The sequence below is a fragment of the Ambystoma mexicanum genome, chromosome 14, assembly GCF_040938575.1.
Source record: "Ambystoma mexicanum isolate Mex_15411 chromosome 14, UKY_AmexF1_1, whole genome shotgun sequence".
Taxonomy (NCBI): domain Eukaryota; kingdom Metazoa; phylum Chordata; class Amphibia; order Caudata; family Ambystomatidae; genus Ambystoma; species Ambystoma mexicanum.
In genome coordinates this window covers 41,532,052-41,554,658 of record NC_090940.1, presented here as the reverse complement: position 1 = coordinate 41,554,658, position 22,607 = coordinate 41,532,052, and the positions used below count along the sequence as shown (strand labels likewise).

At 43.2% G+C, this 22,607-nt stretch overlaps 1 protein-coding gene across 3 annotated transcripts in view; it reads right to left on the bottom strand.

Moving 5' to 3' along the window:
- STRN3 (striatin 3) overlaps positions 1-22,607 on the bottom strand; it is a 1,674,795-nt gene that overhangs the window by 760,513 nt on the left and 891,675 nt on the right. For all 3 annotated transcript variants that reach the window (XM_069638486.1, XM_069638489.1, XM_069638488.1), the window contains one exon: positions 13,148-13,288. In XM_069638486.1, the coding sequence (XP_069494587.1) occupies positions 13,148-13,288 (141 nt within the window). The remainder of the gene's footprint in view (positions 1-13,147; positions 13,289-22,607) is intronic.

Here is a 22,607-nt window from a genome sequence, read left to right as displayed (position 1 = left end):
GTCTGATGTTATTCCCTCCCATGCTGGTAGGAAAGATGTTAACCGGCCCCCGACCGGCGATGCATGGGAGGGGACCCGAACCTTCGGGTCATTTGGTGTTGGTAGCCGGGGATCCTCTGGGAGTGGGGCCCCGACCTCCACCCTTGCCACGGCGCTGTCCTCTTTGCGTGTACTGGCCACTGGTTCCCTGATTAGAGGACCAGTTGCCTGCAGTGTACTGCTGTTTTTGTTGCTGGCCACGAAAAAAGCGTTTGTTGCCGAATCCTCGCTTATTGGGAGGCCTTGAGATTTGTTCTAAAGTGTTGAGGGTGTCAAAATCCTTCTTCGCAGTCTCCAGTGCGTCGTCCACTGCTTTCCCAAAGAGGTTAGAATCCTCTATTGGTTTATTAATGAGTGACGCCTGGGTTTCTGGCTTAAACCCGAAATTGCGGCGCCAGACATGACGCTTAAGTATTCCCTGGACTAAAGAATGGCCAGCCGTTTCTGCAGCATCAAGAGTGTTTTTACTGATGCTCTGGTTAACCAGACTTCCTTCTGTTACTGTGGTCAATAAGCGAGTTCTTAAGGGCTCAGGAACTTCCTCGAGGTCCTGCCGTAATTTGCCCCATTGGGCATCAGCATAACTTGTCAGTAGGGTATTATTATTGGCAATTCTGGTTGAAAAAGCTGCCGAGGCTGTAATTCTTTTACCCAGGGCATAGACTTTCTTTCCTTCTTTGTCTGGGGGTGCTTCGCTGGTTGACAGCGGAACCCCTGCTCTTTTCCTTGTGGTACTTCCCACCAAGAAGTCTGGAATAGAGTGACCCCTAATATATAATGGGTCTGAATGAGAGGGAGTAAACAGTTTTTAAATTCTGGGATTGACCTCTCTGACCAGTGCCGGTGTAGACAGCGATGGAGTGATTCGTCTCTTAACTGAGGCGGGGAGGGGAATGGTTTGGCTAGTGGGAGGTTTTTCTTTAATGAAGCTTTCTACAAAATCAGTATCGGGAGTAATCTCACCAGTTTCAATCTCAAAATGCGCTGCTGCCTTCCGTAGTAGCGTGTTGAAGGTGAGTTGATCATCTATTGGTAAAGGATTCCTGACCGGTGTGGTCTGAGGAGAGGGAAAGTTTATGATCTCAGGGTCTGTACACTCTGTTGGCGACTGCCAAGGCTGTGAGCCACCTTCATCTGGGTCTTCCTCGAAGCCCCCCCTACCTATGTCAAGGTTTCCCTCAAAACCATCTTCCTCGAGGTTCTGTTGGTCTTCACCATCCAAGAATTCCTCGTCCTCTTGGAAGTGAGGGTCTTCTTCAATGAGGTCATAAGTATGAGATTCCTCCTGAAGGGGGTTAAATAGTCGAGGATATTTAGCCTTGGGGTCCTCATGAAGTACCTCCTTTGGTCTCTTGTGAGTTTTCTGTTCAGGAGTGGACATACATCTATCCAGTTTCTCCATACACAATTGGAATCTCTCAAGAGTCCAATGTGGTAACCCAGAATGGTCTGGAGGCGAAAAAGGAGGCTGTTCTTCCTGTAGCCGTCTTGGTCTGTCCCATAACATCGAGGATAAAGTCCCTTCGCCTTCTGAGAAGCCTTCTCGTAGGCTAGGGCCTTCTTTCGACGGTGGGAGCTGTCCCTGCCTCCCTTCCGGCATTCTCAGCGTTTCCCTGGCCTTGTGAGCGGTTTTCGGCATATCACTCGCCCTCCGTTTCTGGCCGTCATCGGAAACTATACACGCCAAGCTCTCGACGATTAGTTTCTCCATTGAGGGTTCGTCTGGCGTCGTGCTGGGCGGTGCCGAGACTTTTTCGGCAACGACAGCACTCTTACGAGGCGAGTCGCCTGATGTTTTGATGGTAGCGCCCTTGTCTGCAGGTAGCCCAGTCGCTAGTCGCGTCTGCGGCGAGGGCTTGCGACCCTTACAGTCGGTGGAGGTGTCAGGACCTCACAATTTGTATCTCACATTGGCAAGGTTCCTTGGAGAATAGGGTGTTTCAAATGCTATTCAAAGAAAGTTAGAAGGGGATGTTATTGAAGTATTTAATGAATCCTTTTTAGTTAGTTCATATTTCCTTAACTCACTTTCATGTAGAAAGATGAAACACTCCCAAGCCAAGATGGTGGAACACTTTCCCAGCAGTGATTGGTTTATTCTGATGCAGGCAGCATTGTGTAGTCATTTAGAATGTTCCTGACAATTCTAAACTGCCTTTCATTAAAGTTTTTCATCTGGTTAGGTCATGTCATTTTTAGCTCCAGTAAATTTAAGTATTAGTTACAATTTACTAGTCTAGAATCTTTTGTAGTTTCCAAATCTAATTTAATAAGTAAAGAGGCAAGAAAGAAATCTAAAGTTGAAGATTTTCACCAGAACCTGTTTGCTGGGCAGCTGAAGCTTTAAAAGAAGAACTGAACTAAGCTAAGTGAAATTTTGTTTAAAAGGAAGAAGATTCAAAGACTTTAAATTTGAAGACGATATTAGACATCTTTTATGCAGTGCAAATTCATGTAAAAGGAAAAACTATTTGTTTAAAATAGAAAAAATAAGTTAATTTTCTTTTTGATGTTAAAAGGGATTTTTGACATTAACCAGGCGCGCGGATCTATTTCGCCGAGTTACTAATTCTTGTTTTCTAACCCTCTAAATATAACTCAATGTTTTAGTTCGTTGCGCTTTGCTTCTATCATATTTTTGCAGCGCGGTTAGAAGAAAGGACCTTACGACGTAGCGTTAACGTCGCGGCCATCTTGGATTTATTTTTTAATGCGTCGCGTAGTGTTACGGACAGCATTTCTTCAAAGACATTCATCTGAAGATAGCACTTCAGAAAACAAAGTGTGTCAGTTGCGATTTTCCAGTGAGCGTGATCAGATGTAAATAATTTTCTTCAAGAAAAATATAGCGTTGAGGAAGTTTTCAATAGAATTCCTGCAGAGTATGAAATTTCCAGTGAACATAAAAGACACATCAGAGGTAGAAGGTATTTGACATACATTAATATCTATTTAGTGTAATAAAATAAACTGAAGCAAGATACACATTAGCTTTAGGAATAACTACATTGTTGGATATCTTTTGTTAAAATCACAGTTTTGAAAAGAAAGAAGATGTACATAGAAGAGAAGTTTGTACAGAGCATTTCAAGTAGCAACAGCATTCTCTTTGAAGCAGCCTAAGAGCAAGTCTAGCTTAGGCAACAGGTAACTAGAAAAATATTAAAGAGATAGAGAGAGAGAGTCAGAAAAGAAGTTTATATTATTTATTTAAGATTGTATTTTCCTTTTAGGAACTCCACTGATTTAAAAGCCATCCGGAGAAGACGGTCTGAAGTACCTGCAGTGGGAGTTCTTGTCTTTTGTTATTTTATCCATTCCCCTTTCCCCTTGGGTTTGCCTGGCCAATAGTTAAATAGAATAAAGATTGTTGAGCAGGCAGGCTTAGGGGGTTTGGTGGGCCAGCTTCACTCCTGCAGGATCCAACTGCTTCAGTACCTTTGACAGGAGGACGCCGGTGGGTCCGGCGTCTGTTGGCGCTATGGCTTTCTTCGTCTTTGACGAAGAAGTGCCGTGAGTTGTGTTTACGTTTATGCCTTCTGTGTTCGTCAGTGTCACTGGGGTGTTCCATCCCCATAAGTAGTACGTGAGCTGAATTTGTCGGGGCCGGGGACAGACGTCGAGGAGCGGGTACGCTCCCTAGAGAGGTCTACGACTTCCGAAACGGAGTTCGGGTTATCACTATCCTCGTCACACTCGGCAGCGGCGGGTGAGGAATCAGCTCTAGACATAGCGTAGGCTGCCCACCTCTTGACCCTGCGGTCCTTTAAAGTTTTCGGGTGAAGTAGTTTACAGGCCGCACAGCCTTCCTCGTTGTGGTCGAGGGGTAAGCGACGGTTACACTGCTTGTGCTGGTCTTTCCATGTAAATGTGCCCTTACAGCGTGGGCAAAATCTAAACTGAGTCCTCTCCATAGCTGAGGATATAGATACTATTGATAACGATCCCGAAAGGGGGGAAAAAAGAAAGGCATTCTTTGAAACAGAACAAATGTCCCACAACCCCACTCTCGCTACTGTATAAGGCCGGCGAGGCCAGGCCACGTGTTCGGCAGCGCCGAGGGATCTCATCCGTCCAAGTCACCGCCGTCGAAGTTCTTACTCGGCGGTGAAACCGCTTCGACGTCGGAGGGATCTAATGTAATATATTTAATAATACGTAACGACCAAAGGAGTAAATGTTTTTGCAATTTCGCTTGAGGAGCTCCACGTTACATTAAGTGGGAAACAGGCGAGACCCTTCTGGTCATTGATTAACACAAAGGGAAGAGAAACGCAAGAAGCAATTTCAAACCATGTGCCCGAAAAAAGATGGATTGCATACTTCTCGAAGTTGTTTGAACTTCCAAAGGTCACTTCCAACGCCCCACCAAAGTAACCTAAAACGTTGGACGTCGAACAAAACACTGAGGCAATATGTGATAAGATAGCCAAACGGAAATCACCACAAGCTCCAGGCCCGGATGGGATCTCAAACGTAGATCTAAAATCAAACACGGACGATTGGGCCGTCTTCATTGGAGAAATCTTCCAAAACTGCGCCATTTCTTGATCAATTCCCCTGTCTTGGAAAACCGCCAACATAGTACCCATTCACAAAAAAGGAGATGGACCGACCCTACCAACTATCGCCCTACTGGAAACAATTGGTAAAATCTTTGGGTCTTTCCTCCTTGACAAGTTCAAAGCATGGGTAGTTAGCTCAGATGGTTACGACCCTTTCCAAACAGGCTTTACAAAAAACATGGGCACAGCGGCAAACATCTTTATCCCGAGTATCTTTAAAGCAAAAGTCTTGGATGGAGCCCCTAAAATTGCTCTTGCCTTCATAGATCTTTCCCAGGCCTTTGATAAGGTAAATCGAGAAAAACTCTGGGAGAAATTACACAAATGGCAATGTCCGGACTCGATACTGTACCCGATCAGGGAATTACATACAGACACAAAGATGAGGGTGCGCTTGAGTGGAACCGGTCTATTGTCTGAAAAAATCTTCACTTTCAGAGGAGTAAAGCAAGTCTGTCCACAGCACCGGCACACTATAATGCCTACATTGGTGATATCAGCGAAATGGAAACAGACATCTAAACTTTTCAGTCGGGAAAGAAAAAATACACAGATTGGGCTATGCAGACGATCTCGAGATAAACACCATGAAAACAAAAGTGATGATCCTTGAGAATCAGCTAAAATAAAATCTACAAACTCTTTCTAGAAGGATGCGTCCTGGAAACAGTAAATAATTTCAGGTACCTAGGAGTGCTATTCAATCTGCATCAACAAGAACTCCCAATGCAGGATTTCCTGTTCACGAAAATCAAGACCCTCACGACTCAAGCGACGAGAATGGACAAAAAATGTGGATGTTTTTCTCACCAAGCTTCAATAAATTTCTACAAAGCAAAGGTTGTGCTGGCAATGCATACGGTGCCGAATCTATGCCGATGATTCCACTTCATATTTGCCAAAAACTCTAAGGCTATTAATGGAGGAAACTCTTGATTCTACCTCCCTCTACCGCAATCTCAGTAGTGAGAAAGGAGCTCAGCCTTACCTCATTGAATGGCACAGTGAAGTTAAACGGTTTGATGCTCATCAGAACAATCCAAACGTCAAACCAAACCATATTTGAACTTACGCAGGAGGAAATGGACAAAGGCTCCAACGCTATGCTGCGTGAATGGAAGACCAGAAACATCTGCCTCTTAGAAGAAATCGGTAGCTCTGAAAGAGAACTGGACTATAATCCAACAAAGATGGCAAAAATACTAAAAGAATGGGACTGGTGCCAGACGTTGGATAAGGCGGAGAAAAACAAACTTACTAAACATCTATCATTGAACGTCCGGAAGACAGACAAACCCATGACATATCTCATCAACTTTCCAAACAAGAGTCTACGTTAAACATTTTTAAGAGCTCGGCTAAATCTGCTGAAAACCAACGAAATCCGGAAAATCAGGGAACCTCGACAGAAGACCAATGCAGGTTTTGTGACAGAGGCAAAACAGAAAATATAAAGACATCTGCTTACCCATACCAGGGTCTGGTCGAAGAGAGAAGAAAGTTTATGGGACATTCATTCACAGAATTCAGGCAACAAAATGAAGATTACAGGTGGAGTTTTTTGATGAATGGCACACCACCAAATCAGTAATCGCTGTAGCAAACTTTCTCGAATGTTTGCACCTGGATAACAAATGTTAGGCCGCCACGTGGGCAAAGAGTTACTTATTCAACCGATCAAACTCAAAACAAATCCATTGGACGCCATCTTTAAACTCTGATGACGTAACACTTGTTAAAACTGGTAACAGGTAAACCAAATATGATAAAAAAATGTGTTTAAAAAGCACCCACAGTGCAGCGACACAGGGAAGTCTTCCAGATTTCCCAAGGCTTAAATACATTCTCTGGGATGAACTACCAGAAGAACAGTGAAGTGAAATTGCAGCTCCGGTAAGGCTAATCGCGGGAGTCATCTTTTTTAAAATGGTGCAGAGCCACCTTTGACAAAATGGTCCCCGGTCTTTGTTTTTCGCCATGTATTTGTGGAAAGGTCCTTCTATAGAGTTTCTCTGCGTGCCAAACCAGGTTTGGTATCTTTGTTCACTTCACCTTTGGCGGGCTTCAGGAGTGAAACCTGTCAGGAGTCCCTGTAAGGAAAAGTTGGTGGGACCAATCAACTCCAAAGTAAGCCACCTGGCCACCCATCTCAGAGCTGGTTGAATTTCCCCGGAGTTGCTGCAGGAAACCATATAGCCAAGGAGAGGGACACCAGATTGTGTGTGTTACTTTTAAACTGGCCTAAACCTTTTGGAAGATCCTCCGGACTGACCAAGCCCGAGCCCCCGCTCAGCAGAGTGCGGGACCCCAGAAGCAAGGACAGTCCACCTGGACAGCCATGAACCGCGTTGTTGCCATTTGCGGTAGCTGAAACGCCAAACAGCCACTGAAAGTGAAGTTTGCCTGATGCGGGTTTTGACAGTCCCAGTGCACTGCAGGAGTCCACCGACGTCCTCCCCTCTTGTCCCCACGACTGAGGCCCAGGAACAGTGAGATCTGCAGGGTTGCACAGGAACAGAAGTCATCCGCTGCATCTTTTCTTCTTTACCAAACAAGTCTAAGAACTTACCTCTTACTGTAGAAGTGCTTTAAATTCCACAACTCAAGTCGAATCAGCTTGTGGCCCTGCATTTGATTCTTCTTTTCATCAAGGACTACCAAGAACTTGTACAAAGACTTATCCATTTACTTACCAGAAGTGCTTCTACCTATCCAAGACTTTTGCCCATTGACTTTGGCATAGCCTATTGAATTAAATAACTTCTAGTGTACTTTAAAATTACTTACCTGCTTAGGAATATTTTTGGTCTCTTGTGTTATAATAGCCTTTGCCTTTTACCAACTTTTTAAGAGTGTTCTTCATGCCAACAGTAAGATATGTATGTCCCAGTAAGATATTTATGTCCCCAGCACCCTTTTTACTGAAGTCACCTGTGGGTGTAGGTTGTGTTGTGGGCCATCCCAAAAGGGTCTTTGCCCGATTCAGAAACTCAAATTGTACAGAATTGAAGTATATTTGTGTTACTATTCCATTGCTCCCTTCTAAAGAGGGCTTTATAACTGTCTGATATATTAATAATTGTTGATGCAAGAAAGCTTGAGTGCAAGAGTTTATTTGAATACATGTAACTGTAAATCTTTGTGTAACTCCACTACAGCTCACATTTCCCCTCTTGAGAGAAGCCTGGCTGCTCAACACGCTACCAAAACTGTAGTACAAGCTTATACCAAAGGTTGGGTTGCCTCTACCTGTAGTCATAGTTGTTTGTAGTGTTCTCAGGGGGTACCGCATTCAAACTTTGCCTAACAGAGACAATGCCAGTGCTATTATAAGATCTTGGTATACAAGTGCTAAATTCCCTTTTCATCAGAGTGCACACGCACTGTTTGAATGCCAAGAGGGTGTCTAAAGCCATACGGTTCTAGAGTACCATGGTGTGGATGGCAACCTACTCGACGAACAGAGTGAAGAAGCGGTGACATTGGCAATGTCCTCTATTAACTTGGATAATTTGAACAGCTTGTCACGGTTCAGTTTCACACTCAGCCCAGTGATAAATCCTTCCCAACTAATCAACTTTCCCCACACAGACCTAGTCTTCCGCTGATCGAGGAAAGAAATGTTTTGGAGTGGTGAACTGATCGTAAGATGTGACACAACAAATCCCTCCCCCAACACCCCCCCCTCTCAATTTCAGGGCAACCAGGAATAAGCATTGACCCCACAGATGCATTAAGTCCAATGGTAGATGGTAAAGCCAGACTGAGAAAGAAAACCTTGGATCAAAAGCAAAGGTGACATTATTAATCATCACACTGGAAGGTAATATTGGCATTACTGCTTTACATGAATAATGAACCCTGGCTTGTAGAACAAAGCAAGCCAGTAGAGAGGATAGGTGAAGGGCGGCAGGTTTTCAAGATAAACGGTCTGAGTAGAGAACGCTAGGAGGATCAGTAAACCCCATTTGGGAATGGTGAACAGCTGAGGTCCCAGCCGATATCTCCCCAGCTAAAATAAACAGGTGGGACAGGAAAACCAGAAGTCAAATCATGTGGTACTTGTGCACATACAGATATTATTTATGCAGGAGTTGACATAGGTGAAGAAGTGTGTGCTCAAGGAGAGTCCAAGGGTGAACTGAATGCTCCAGAATAATCGTGACACGTGATGTTAAAAGCAGCAATCGCAGCGAACTGGATAAAGATGAGTGGTGGCACAGTCCAAATCATGATGCGCCAGTCGGGCTAAGTAGAGCACAACAGTCTCCAGAAGCGGGCCACATCAGTTCAACAGTAGTTCATAACGTTCGGGACAAACGCCCATAGTTGCGTTTGAAAAGGCAAGGGTGAGTCAATAGAAGTCAAATGGGTTTAATCATTTTGGTTCTGGGTTTAGAGACAAATCCAGGCCAGCAAGGTTTCTCAAAATGCATGTCTGCAATGTCAAAGATAACCATAAAACCAGAACCACAAGAACAGTGCACTCATGCTGACGAAAAGGATAACCGATAGGTGGTAGGGACAGGGGCCAAATCCTTCAGGACAGGGCACATCTATGTGGATTTTCCCCAATCCTGCCCACGCACTGCCACATCCAGGAGGTGCATCTGCAGCTCCTGGGCGGTTAAGTGGGAAATTTGCACAAAAATTCAGTTTTTCACTGACCTTGGGGAGGATCTGTTTGGTACCATGGGCCATTTTACCCCCGGGGTCGTGAAGACAGATGCAGAGGTGTCAGGAAAAGGAACACATCTGTCGACAAGCAGGGTGGCTTTGCTGCCTGATGGACAAGTCAGAAGAGCAACTCCTGTAGAGACCCCAATAAGTTAAAAAGGCTCTGTAAGCGAGGGTATCGATTCAATACCTGGGAAAACAGGTAGAGAGGGAGTTGTGGAGTCAGCCTCTGTCCCTACTCTAGGATGGATAGCCCGGGAACCACCTAGAAATAGAAGCCTTGGGCCTTCCCATGGTTCACAAGGCCAAAGTTCACAAAAAGTTGCGACGTCTTCCAGAAGCTTTAATCGCTCTATTTACATCCAGCGAGTGCAAACTCCTTTCAGCCGGCGACAAAGGTGCCTGTAAAAAAAAACAGGTAACACCAAGGGCTCGTTTAAATGAAAGTCAGACAGCACCTTGGGCATGAAGGAGGGGCATCTCCAACCTTTTCTACATGTTTCTCATACTATGGTGTTTGATCATCAACTAAATTTTCATGCCTTGGGCGAGTAAATTTGCAATATAAGGCAGACATATTCAGATACATTTTTAGCAAGCCAGAATGTTTTAATACAACTACAGTTCTCACAGGGCTCAGGCAATACCTGGCCCAGCTGTTTCTAATTGTACATGTGGAAGCCGTCTCACTGGGCGAGGCGTAGCCTGAAAAATCATTTGTATGTGCCAAAGAGTAAACACATAAGCAGCGGGCAGACTATGAAGCAGGGTTGCTTCTCACAGCGTCCCTGTGTTCATTCAGTAAAGACCTTTGCACAACAATTTAAGGTAAAGGCTACTTTTCTTCGAGGTGGTGCAACATAATTTAAGTTTGCATACATGAGCATAAGGTAGGCTCTGCGAGTAAGGCATAGTAGGCATTTAAATTATCAGTACATGTGTAATTTTATCATAGGTCTTTTGCCGACTCTATCCTGGTTTAAATTTTGGAGTCAAGCCAGATGCCAAAGAAGAGCTCTGCCAATGAGTTCCCAGGCTGCTCCACCTTTGACACAAATGAAGATGAGAGAAAAGGAGTTCCTAAGACAAATAGCACCACCCTGAACTATAAGTGTGTTTAGTTAATGGATTGAGTGGAAACAATGCTGACATCTCGGTATCCTATATTTTTGATAGCTTCCTTTGATATTTTATCCTTCGGTTGCGTCGATGGCAAGGTGTACCATGCCAGGATAGGGCCATGAGCAATTGCAGCTGTGGGGTGATGTTAGATGGGAACTGGAAAGCTTGAGCTCCAAAAGCAACAGTATTGCATTACATTAACAAGAAGCTACCATGCTGCAGAGAACTAATTGTCTGTGTACTGGTGCGGTGGGATAGCTCAGGAGCAATTAGTTTGTCTTTGAAGCAAGACAACGCAGCACAGGTTGGAATCCTGATCCTGCGCTTAGAAACCAATCTCTGGTATTTTTATAGGGGAGCAGCAAGGATGTGGTGGGGGGAGAATAGAAGTGGGCCTGGAGAGGTGTGGACCCCAAAACAAATGTAAGGCATTTGTTTCGATTAGTAGGGGAAGCCACTTATGCAAGGGTGCACTCATTTCCCATTACTGGCTTCATATCAATAATAGAAAGTGGCTGCATCAGTTCCCTGAGCCACATTGCAATATGCTCTGTTGTACCGTAAAAAAGGGGTATATCTCTCATAGCACACACAGATGGATCCTGTTGAAGGGTATAAGATCCAAGATTATGACATACCACACCCTGGAGGTTAAAAGCAGGTAACTTGTGATCCTGCCATGTAGGCATAGACGGTGTAAACAGAAGAGGTGATCAATAGCACTGGATTGTTTCTACTAGATCACTGGGTATATATGGTGTGGGCCTTCTAGGGCAGTGTGCGAGGTCATGGATTAAATACCACGCCTTTTCTTCTGTCACCAAAATACTTTTCTACATGACTGTCTGTTGGCCTTAACCTAAGCCCCCACAATTCTGCATGCTGCTGTAGCCGGCTCCTTTTAATGCATTGAGAACTTGTGGGTCATCTTTTGTAATACAGTAAGGGATTAAATTAAGAAGTCTCACTGGCCATAAATGTATACCACCAGACAGACCCCTTTGCAATGTTTCCTCGCCTGCATTCGTAAGTGGTAATATCTAGCAAAAAAAGAAAATCCAAGATTCGAAGCGGGCCCACACATAAAAGTATGATTCCCACACATTAAACACAGAGCGGTTGAACAGGAAGGCACAGAAGTGCCATCCTTTTCCCCCCCATTTACTTGAATACAGCTACTTTCCTAAAACACATCTCATTTCTTTGTTTCTAGTGTTTTCATACATTTTCTTACCTAATGCACATATGCTTGATGCATGTCACATCATTTTTACTCACTTGCCAATGAGAAACCAAATGTTTACTCTTGAAATTGCATTTGCTCTTGAATTATAAAAACCGGGGAGTCAAATACTCAAAATCTTATTTGCTGCACTAGCAGTGGTGTAATACATTATGGTTATTTTTAACTTTACTGTGTGGGTCATTTTATTTACCATTTCTGCTAAGTGTTCGTTGCACCTCACAACAGGTCCCCCTTCCTCCTTAGTTCAACCTTACTGCATAGTCTATGCTACAAGATAATGGTTCTGCGAACTGGGGCTGTGAAAACCTTGCTAATCCTAGGTTGTCTTTTCTATCTTCTGCCACAGGTAGTGATTTTGAATACCCCTCCTCACAATGGACCAATAATGTACCTCGGCTTCAATGGCTTGTGTCCAGGAACTTCTCCACTGGGTGGCCCTTCATACTGCTTACCCACAGTCCGCCCGAGCACTACTGAACAGTCTGAGAACCTAAGACCAGCTCTGACACTGGTGAATTTTTGAAATGTTGTACTGTTCAAACACTGGCCCACCGTAATGGGTTCTATACATTGACCTACTTTAAAGAGGGATAGAACTGCAGAATCAAGGCAAGTAACTCATACTGCCATTCTGTAATCAATTTTTTTCACAACCAACTCCCAGGTAAGCAGATACAGGTTCTGAACAAATGGGGTAACTGAGGACCCCGCCAAATCTTTAAACTGAAACTAACTTAGACGCTAGACCAACTTTCTTTCAGAGTTTACTTATTTTGAACCTGCACAGTATTTAATCATCTGCATAGAAGAAAAAGTATTATTTGTTAAAGAATCTTTCGTTGTAGCGATTACTTTATTGAATGCTATATGTGCTATATTTTATCTTACCCTGGCCTGTGCATCTACTCTAAACCATGTGGATCTGAACTAAACTGGCATCTGCAAGAAAAAAGCATTCAGATACGGTCTAAAACCAGAGGGTTAAATTCAATTTCTTTTTTCAGTGAATGGATCAAAGTCCAATGGACATCACACTATTGCTTTACCTCCACCTTAAATGTATCAAGGAACATACGACATTTTCCTTTTTTACACTGAGCATATGAAATAGACTGAATTTGAAACTCCGAACCATTAGCTCGAGATGTTTTGGACTACACCTCCGATCAGCTCCAGCTAGCGCACTTCATGGTTAGGGGGTCAATGATTTGTAGTGCAAAACATATGGAGAGTCGGAGGTTGCAGACCCCCAAGTTAAAGGGAAGCATATGCTAGTTGAATAATTCTTGTGACTGGGATCTTGGCAGCGAGAAAAATGTGTCTATCTGGTGTCCAATGCATATAAACTATTTGTAATTAAGTTTATTTTAAATATTGAGTGTTCCTGGGTGTATCATTAAAGCATGAATTATTCAAAGTTACATCCAAAGTATGGTGAACATGGATTAATTAGAACAGATTCTTGTGGACAACTGCAAAAAGTCAGGAAGTGGCTTACCTTCCTCTGCTCTCCCCCCTTCATGGTCTGTTATTCTGGAGGCCGGGACACGAGATGGACTCAGCATTCCAGCCGGGATATGGGCTAGCTCTTCATCACCCAGATCAGCAATCATGTCATGCAGCTTTGTCCTGTTCACCCCTGTGAATTCAATAACAGCAGCAAATGTTCATTAAAGGGCATTCCTTGCATGCGATATTGCCACAAAGATTGTAAGGTACATTAAACGCACTATTTCCTACAAGACATTACTACCTGAAGGTTAGTTTAAATCGCTTAACATCCCCAAGCCTCCCCCAGCCCATCCTTGGCCATTTATTTTAAGAAGGTGTCACTAAGCCATGCTACAAATATCGAAAAAAGACGAAAAAGAATGGAGTTAAGTTGTAAGAAAGAGCAGGGCACAACTGAATTGCTGTAGATCAAAGATTAATTTTCACAGACCAGAGTGGGTGACTAAGTCGAAAGCATTATCAGAGTAAGACCAGTAATATGCAATGCTGAGTTTTCTCTGCAAGTTGTTTGCTCCACTGACCTTTTACACTTGCAGGCAGTCACACCCATGTACACACCGTAAAATGCTCTGCTTTTAATTATAATGTGCACAAAAACCTTGACAGCACAGGGTCCAGACAGGTATGGGCAAGCTTTTATACTCACCACAATAATCACCAGAATCCCAGATGTCAGTTAAAACCTGGCTTTAACACACATGGAGCAAATAGGCACATGAGAACAGACCCAAACACCCCTTTCCACTGTCACTATCAAGAACAGGATCTAAGACTTGGTCCCAAACGGTTCCCAAACTAAATGTTAGGCATACCAAGCAAATAGCTAGCGAAATGATACTCATAGAAAGCCTAACCACCAGAGCTGCTTCTCGAGTTCAATCGTGTTATGATCCGTCACCCTAATAGCAACCCAAATCTGCGACCCATTGCCAGAGCCAACTGAGAATCTGAGAGTTATCCTAAGACCATAAGATCACAATACTGATCAAAAACAGTTTAATTTAATAAAATGTATATCACATCAACTGTAAGCTTAGCATCTTTAAAGCAGTTTGAAATTAGCAGGACTAAACAGAAAAAAAGAAAACATTGGGTGGCAGTGAGGAAGGGTCCTTCACAGAGATGGTGCCTGGACCAAGAACTCTGACCCATACCCCATCTAACACATGCTGTAGAAGTAGAAAATAAGGGATATATACTAACATCCAATACGTGTTTATTAACCATGGATATCATAATCAGAAACTCCTGGCGATATCTGTGCTAACTGCAATTTATAACCAAGACACCCCTTGGGTAAATCTTTCTTTTTGCAGTTCTACCACCATTGATTTTCACATGACTCCCACCATATTTGTTTACGTGCTGCAATCGTGGCTGAGTGAGTGAAGCCTTTTTTGCTTAAATTACCGGATTAATTCATTTTGCTACATAATAGTTTCACTCCGAGTTCATATGGGATTCGGCAGAGGTGCTAGAGTTTGTTTCTTGTTAATGTTTCGTTGTTTGTTATCTTGGTTGGATAGACTTCACAGTTTTGACTGTTTCTTTAGAGGGTGTTTTTTCGATATTTGTTTTTCATTTTTTGTTTTAATTTTCTCTGGTGAAAGTGAAGCGATGGCCGCAAGGTCAATTAGCAAGAATAATTGTGTGTAATGTCTTGGAATGTAAATGGAATTAACAATTACATTAAAAGAAGAAAGTGCTTACACAGTCCTGGATGAAATGAGGGCAGACATTTGCTTTTTACAAGAAACACACATTAGCTGAAGAGATAAAAAAAGCCTGGAGAAAGATTGGGTTGGTTTTGCGTTTGGCTCCTCTTTTTCAACTAGATCAAAGGGGGTTGTTATTTTGGTTCGTAAAAAGGCTCCCGTTAAAGTTGTGAAAGAATGTGCTGACAATGATGGAAGAATGGCTGCTCTGCTGATTGAGATTCAAGGGGAGCAAATTATTTTGTGCAATGTGTACGTGCCCTCTGTGGATAATGGCACTTTTTTTTTTTTTTAGAAAGGTTGCCCAGACGCTACAAGACTTGAATTCACCAAATATCCCTCTTGGGGGAGATCTCAATACTATTGTAGACCCTGTGTTTGATAGAATCTTATCTAGAAGGTCGGAGTGATGCACATCATCAAGCACTCATGTCACTCATGGATGAGCATAACTTAAGACAACTGGCGCACCCCAATAAGCGCAAGTATAGTTTTTTTCTCAAGAGCGCATGGAGTGTACTCGTGGTTAGACATGCTTTTCACCAGTGGGGCTCTGACAAAGTTTTAGTCCATGTGAAATTGGGAATATTCTGGTGAGCGATCATGCTCCAGTTACAATGCATCTAAAACTAAATTTGAATGTTGCCTATCTTTTTCATGGAAATTAAATACTTCTATTTTGTTGGATGATGAAATATTGGACAGAATAGTTTCTGAAGCCGATTATTTTGTTGAGGAGAATCGTACCAGTGACGTTAGTTTATGAAATATATAGAAGGCTTTTAAGTGTTCTATGCAAGGAGTTTGACTTGGATTGTATAGTGGTAGACAGAAAAAGTAAGACAGGAACTTGATCCGAAAATTAGAGAAACCCCTCTGAATTTAATGCTTGATCTGTCTAATTCTACAAAAGTGATGATTTTAAAGAAACTAAAAAGAGATGGATGAAATCTTATCGTTAAAGGCAGAACGTAGTCTGTTTTATTCGCAGTGAGCATACTTCGAAAGGGGTGAAAAATGCGACAGATGGCTTGCATACAGACTGAGAAAGAAAAGTTCGGAAACAGCAATTACTTCTATCACAGAATCAGATGGTAGGATCACTTTTGACCCAAAACCGATATTGTGTTCCATGAGTATTACATGGATTTATACCGAAATGAGGCAGGCATTACTGGAAAAGGGAAGGAATTCTTTGGGAATCTTGTGATCCCAAAGATTTCCGATGCTGAGTTTGCTTCTCAGCGCAGATTTGTCTATTGATGAGCTGAAAACAGCTATCTCCAGGCTGAATACTGGTAAATCCCCTGGTCCTGATGAGCTCCCAAATTAGTTTTATAAAATACTTCCAAATTCGGCTCTGTAACTTTTGAAAGATGTGTTTCTGGCAAGTAAAATGGAAATGGCGCTGCCCTTGAGTACATGTCATGCTTCAATCTCAGTGTTCTTGAAAAAGGGAAAGGACAGCAATCATCCATCCAGTTATCACTTATTAATACAGACAAACTCCTGACTAAGGTTTTGGCTTAGAGAATTGAAAAATGCTCTTCACCAATCAATTTAGGAAGGAAATCAGGCTTTATGAAAAACAGACGCATTTCCAGCAATATTCACAAACTACTTCTTGCTATGGAAAAGGCGAATGATGGTGACTTTGATGCTGCTGTATTTTCCCTTGATGCCGAAAACGCGTTCAATAGAGTGAATTGGGATTACCTATGTTCAGTTTGGGGGGAAATGAATCTGGGTAATGAGTTCATCTCATGGGTTGAGTTGCTGTATGCCAAACCAACAACGGATGTGAAAACAAGTGGAGGTAAGTCTGAACACTTGTCTGGAGCGTGGCACCAGACAGAGGTGTCCATTTTCACTGCTTTTGTTTATTCTGGCGATTGAGCCCTTGGCTATTGCTTTCAAATCTGATTCAAGGATGCTAGGTGTCAACTTTTGGGGAGTTATGCAGAAGATCTGGTTTTTATGAAGATCTTTTGTTGGTCCTCCGAAATTTAGAGGTTTCTCTCCCGTGCCTGATGCAGACTCTGACTAACTTTCACAATACATCTGGTTACAAAATTAATTGGCTAAAATCAGAGGTCTTGCCGCTTAAATCACAGATGTGATAAAACTCTAGTCACTGGATTGGGTTTTGGATGGTGTGTTAGCATACGATATTTGGGCATCTGGTTGACGATTTCGGTCTCTAGTATGGTTGAAGAAAACATGAATGATATCAGTAAAAACTGCAAAATGGATTTAGAAAGGTGGACACTGTTAACCTGTCGCTCTGGGGCAAGGTCAACTCCCTTAAAATGAACATGGCTCCCAAGGTTAATTATATAACCGGTATGTTACCCTTTAAAATTAAAAGTAATTACTGGAGCAATCTAGACCGCATGATGCAGGAATTTGAGACAGGAAACTTCTCGGGCTTAAAATTTGGAAATTACAACTCCCGGTTGATCAAGGCGGATTGGGGGTTCCAAATTTTAAAGTGCATCACTTGGCCTTTTCATCACAATCATTCATTCCTTTTCTGAGTGAGGTTCCAGACCCTTGGGTCAATGCAGAATCTAATGCATTTGGCCCTCTTGGTCCGTCGGTTTTGCCAACTACAAATACAAAAGAACGTGGTTGTAGGTCAACTGTGACAGGATTTCTGCACACTGCTTGGTGTGAGTTGTTAGAGCTGATGGGTATAGATGTTTTAAGTGTCAATGGGCATCAATTGGGCTGAACCCAAGGATTAAAGACTATGCAAAATCACTTTTCTGGCCGGATTGGTTTCTATGCGGTATTAGAAGGATTTGTGATCTCGGTATGGATGTTCGATTGCTTTCAGCGAATGAAGTGAAGGGAAAAATTGGATTTTCGGGGCTTATCGGATTCTGCCTACAGGAGTTTAAAGAAGTCGGTAGGAGATGTTGCTTGGACTAATAATCTGGATTAGGACATCTTTCTGGCTACACCTATTGAGGGAGAGGGCGGACTGGCAAGAAGAATAGATAAACTGCTTTTGTCAAACTTTAATGGAAATGAAAAACTACGGGATCAATGGAGCAGGAGGATTGATTTTGATATTGCTCCGGAGATCTGGCAAAATATATGCAGAAATGTTGCTTTATGTTCTGTGAATTTGAGTGAGCTATCTCGACAAATTAAAATACTGAACCGAGTTTATTGGTGTCCAGAGAGATTGAAAAAAAAGAGGACTTTCTAATTGGGATGAGTGTTGGGGTTGTGTACAAGAGATCGGCACCTTGGAACACATGTTGTGGAGTTGTCTTAAGAGTCTGTGGTTTCTGGGCAGAGGTGTGTGAGGCCTGTGTTAAAATTACAGGTGTGAATTGAAATTTGGATTTCAAAACAGTGATATGGGGAGATGATACAGAGTTAAATGAACTCAGTTCAGCAGATAAGAAATGGCTATTCAGGTGCGCTATTGTAGGCAAACTCTTGGTGCTTCGAGGTTGGAAAATTAGGATAGCTCCTTCACTTGATGAATGGGTAGAGGAGATGCAGAGACTTTCAAAGGTGGAAAAGTTGATTTATAAATTGAAAAACAAAATTGACCTTTCATGACAAAATCGGGGGGAAATTTAATGACTTCTTTTAATTGAATTTTTTTATATTTATTGTTTTGTTTATTGTTTTGAGGGGGTGCGGGGCTTTGTTGCATTATATGTATATGCTGTTTCCTGCTTTCTTGTACATTACGTCCGAATTTGTCATTATAATCTTGTTATGAATTTAAAATGTAAATAAATAAAAATAAAAGAAATCACGGCCAATGCTGTGCATGACAAACTGGGATTGGGAATGTCTGGTCCCAATCCACATTTCTCACAGAGAAGGTAATATGCTGAGCAGATGTGGGGTAAATGGCTAATGATTTGACAGCCACTACCAGTTTGAACGATGCAGACCCTTACGACTGGAAGGCAGTGGTCACTCCCAGCCTGCAGTTTGGATAAATCGAGAGGGTCTGGAGCTATTCCTGAGGTCTCTCACCCACTGTAGCCAAGAAACCAAAGAAGAGTGGACCAGTACTTGAGACACAGAAGAGACTGCAGTAGAAGGATCAAGCATTGCCAAAGCTAATCACCAGGGATCCTCTGCTTCCAATCCTCCAAAAAACAAAGAATTTAGTCACTGCCTTACTCCCCCATTTGTATTTTGTATTTGTATTTTATTTATTTCTATAGCGCACCAGGCCCAGGGGCAACCGGGTGCTTAACTTAGTTACAACAAGATGAAAGCATGACAAGGCAATGTGACAGAGTATTACAGGAGAATTTACAGAATATACATTCAAGCGAATATCGATAAGGCAGTGATTTACAGGGTAGTTAATAAGGGATGCAGAGTAGGTCAAAGTGCAAGTAGGGCAGTAAACTAGTGTTAGCTGTCTTGGGCGGATAGCCAGGCTTTGGTAAGGTGTTTGAATTTCAGGAAGGAAGGTTCTGCTCTAAGGTCATTGGGGAGTGAGTTCTAAAGTTTGGCTGCCAGGATGGGGAAGCTGGTTCCACCTGATCTTTGGAGATTAAAACGCGGGATGACAAGGCAGTTGGCTTGGGCCGCTCTGCGAGGTCTGGTGGAATTGTGGAAAGAGAATCTGTTTGCCAGGTAGCGAGGGGCTTGGTTGTGGAGGCATTTGTGTGTGAGAGCCAGGGACTTCAAGGAGATGCGATGTGGGATAGAGAGCCAGTGCAGGTTGCGCCTGGTGTCAGATATATGCTGGCGCCTAGGAATGTTAAGGGCCGCTCTGATCGCATTGTTTTGGACAATTTGTAGCTTGTTTAGATTGCGGAGATTAGTACCTAGATAGAGGGCATTACAGTAGTCGACCTTGGATAGTACGAGGGTCCTGGCCAAGGTTACGCAGTTGGCTGTGGTTAGGAACGGGCGACAGGCGGTGATGAGCTTGCAAGTATACGCTGCTGCAGATGAGACTGCGTTGGACTGTCTAGTCAAGGATAGGGTTGAGTCAATGTAAATCCCTAGGGTTTTCGTGTCCTTAGCAATAGGGATGGTGTTCCCATCAATGGTGAAAGACTTGAAAGCAGGGTCAAGTTTAGTGAGTTTTTGTGGTGAACCAAGAATGAGGAGCTCTGTCTTTTCATCATTTAGGCAGAGGCCGTGTTGGGCCATCCACGCTTGGATGACCTGGTAGATGGCGTTGATGGCGAGGGAGTCAGTTGTGTAGTCTCCTGTGATGGGGATTAGTATCTGGGTGTCGTCAGCGTAATTAGTATACGTGACGCCCAAATGGTCCAGAATATCAAAAAGGGGTTTGGTAAACACGTTATATAACGTGGGCGAGACACAAGACCCTTGAGGCACACCACAAGAAACCGGAGCGGGTGGTGCGGCCGCAAGTGGGGAAAACACGCGCATTGATCTATTATCAAGGAAGGATCTGATCCAAGTAGAGGCATTTTCTGAGAAATGTGCGGCTGATTTGAGGTGATGGCAGAGAATTTTGTGATTGACAAGATCAAAAGCAGCAGAGAGGTCCAGGAGAAGTAATAACGCCAGTTTGCCTTTGTCTTTGAGATCTTCGATCTGCGTTTTTAAATCGATAAGGGCGGTCTCAGTGCCATGGCGAGGCCGGAACCCTGATTGCCTGAGTCCCAGAAGTTTATTTGATTCAAGGTATTCCTGAATTTGTAGGTAGGCCGCGCGGTCAAGGATTTTTAGTAAAAAAGGTACAGTGGTAATTGGTCTGTAGTTTGTGGGTATGCTGGGATCCAGGGTGGGTTTTTTCAGAAGCGGGATGACCCACGCATCCTTAAGATTGTCCGGTACAATCCCAGAGCTAAAGGAGGAGTTGATGAGCGTAGTGATGAATGGTGCTAGGTCGTGAGCTGCTTCCTTAATAATAGGTGCAGGACAAAGGTCACCCTGACAATTGGACGGTTTAAGGCTAGTGATGATCTTTCCCATAGCTCCTTGAATCAACCAGTCCTTTGCCCAGTGTCATTGCCATGCTGTTTGTAGGCTTTGGAAGTGTTCTGGGAAAAGATAGGCCTGCAATTGGATGACCAAAGTTTCTTTGCCTCTTCCCTTCGTGTTATCGTAGCTGCCCATTCTGTCCGAGTAGCAGAGGTCGCTGTCTCAGGTCACCTGGCCACTCTTGCTGAAGCTCTTTTGAAATCGCTTCTGCAGCAGAGATCAGAACAGCCGCTTAGCAGGACCTAAACCAGACACCTATGTAAGTCACTGCAGTAGCAGCCCTTGGACCTCCTGCAATGTGACAAATGGCAAAAGTAGTCACAGAAAGACTAATAACTGGGGGTGGCCTTTCCAAGATTCAGATCAGCGCACCAGTCTACATATGACTCTGTGCCCACCAACCCACACAAATTGCATTGATGTAAAGACTACTCATCACACCCTTTCTTGGTTCTGGAGTACTGGCTAAGGACTCCTTGCATAACCCCTGAAGTGGTGGAATGGGGAGAGTACCCCTACTTAGACTCTAAAAGACTTTTCCTAAAAGTGTGCTTTTAAACTGCTTGGTTTTTGTAGCCACAACCCATAATGGGGTACTTTAAGACTGCCTAAACCCCTTTCAAGGTACTTCGCTGTGGACCATACTCTTTGGGACACTACTTTGCATTCCTGTTAGGGTAGGACTGCTCAAGCTAAGGTGCCAACTTTATCATTTTAAGGCAGTGAGTGTTATGGCGATTTTAACCACCTTCCTATTCCCCTTTACATTTGCCATTGTTGAATTGCTTATTCCTGTAATAATCATTACGTGTTGTGTAGTCTCTTACTAACTGTAGAGAAATACAAGTGTGTGCTGTAGTATAGAGTATCATTAGGATTTACTTGCATGAAAGTTTGGGCCTAATAAATAGTATAGATTTTAAACTTCTTTGGGAAACACTATCACTTGACTATCTTCAAGTGTTAAATGTACCTACATATCAAATCCCTGATATTGCCAGCCTTCTTTATGTTCAGTTTGCCATGCCTTGAGAGAGTTTGGCAAGTCCAAGTGTGAAACCTTCTTCATCACCTAGGTTGGCCTCTCAAAAACCTCAAGTGTTGGTTCTGAGAAAGTGAAAGCCACTCAGTGTTTAGCTACTGTATTCCTAACTCATAGTTCCCCATTGTGAGGACAGTTTTTCTAAGGTCCAACCAAGGGCTTCATAAAACCCCACGTCTGAAACAGTAAAGAAGCTCCATTAGCACCCGTGGCAGGGGGCCCAGCAAATCAGTTTGTGGACCGTGGACTGAAACCTATAATCTCAGCCCACATTCCATGGAACCAGCCGACTTCTCGCTCCCAAACCCCCCTGAATTACCCTAATTTCCATTCAATGAATAAAAACTTTTTTAACACCACTGGTTACCACTTTGTTAAACTGGGGTTCTAATGGCGTTATCCCATTCCAATAGCTGGAACACGGGTTGGGGGGTGAAAGACGTCCCGGTGCCCTCGTTCTAGGCCCTTGCTTACACTGCGCCCGCCCCCCACAGTTCCAGCCCTTGGAATGGGGTGATAACGCCATACTCCTCGCATATGGGAATGTTGGTAGCATGGAAAGAGCAGCCAGGCTCATCTTAGGAGGGAGAGCGGGCTTGGTACTGAGAAACTGTAGCACTATGCATTGTAAAAATAAAGGATTTATTTAAATACAAGTAGGCTAAGACAAATCTTGGGCAAGTGCTATAACATTATATAAACACAATTATAAAAACCAACTCAATACCTACGGTTCA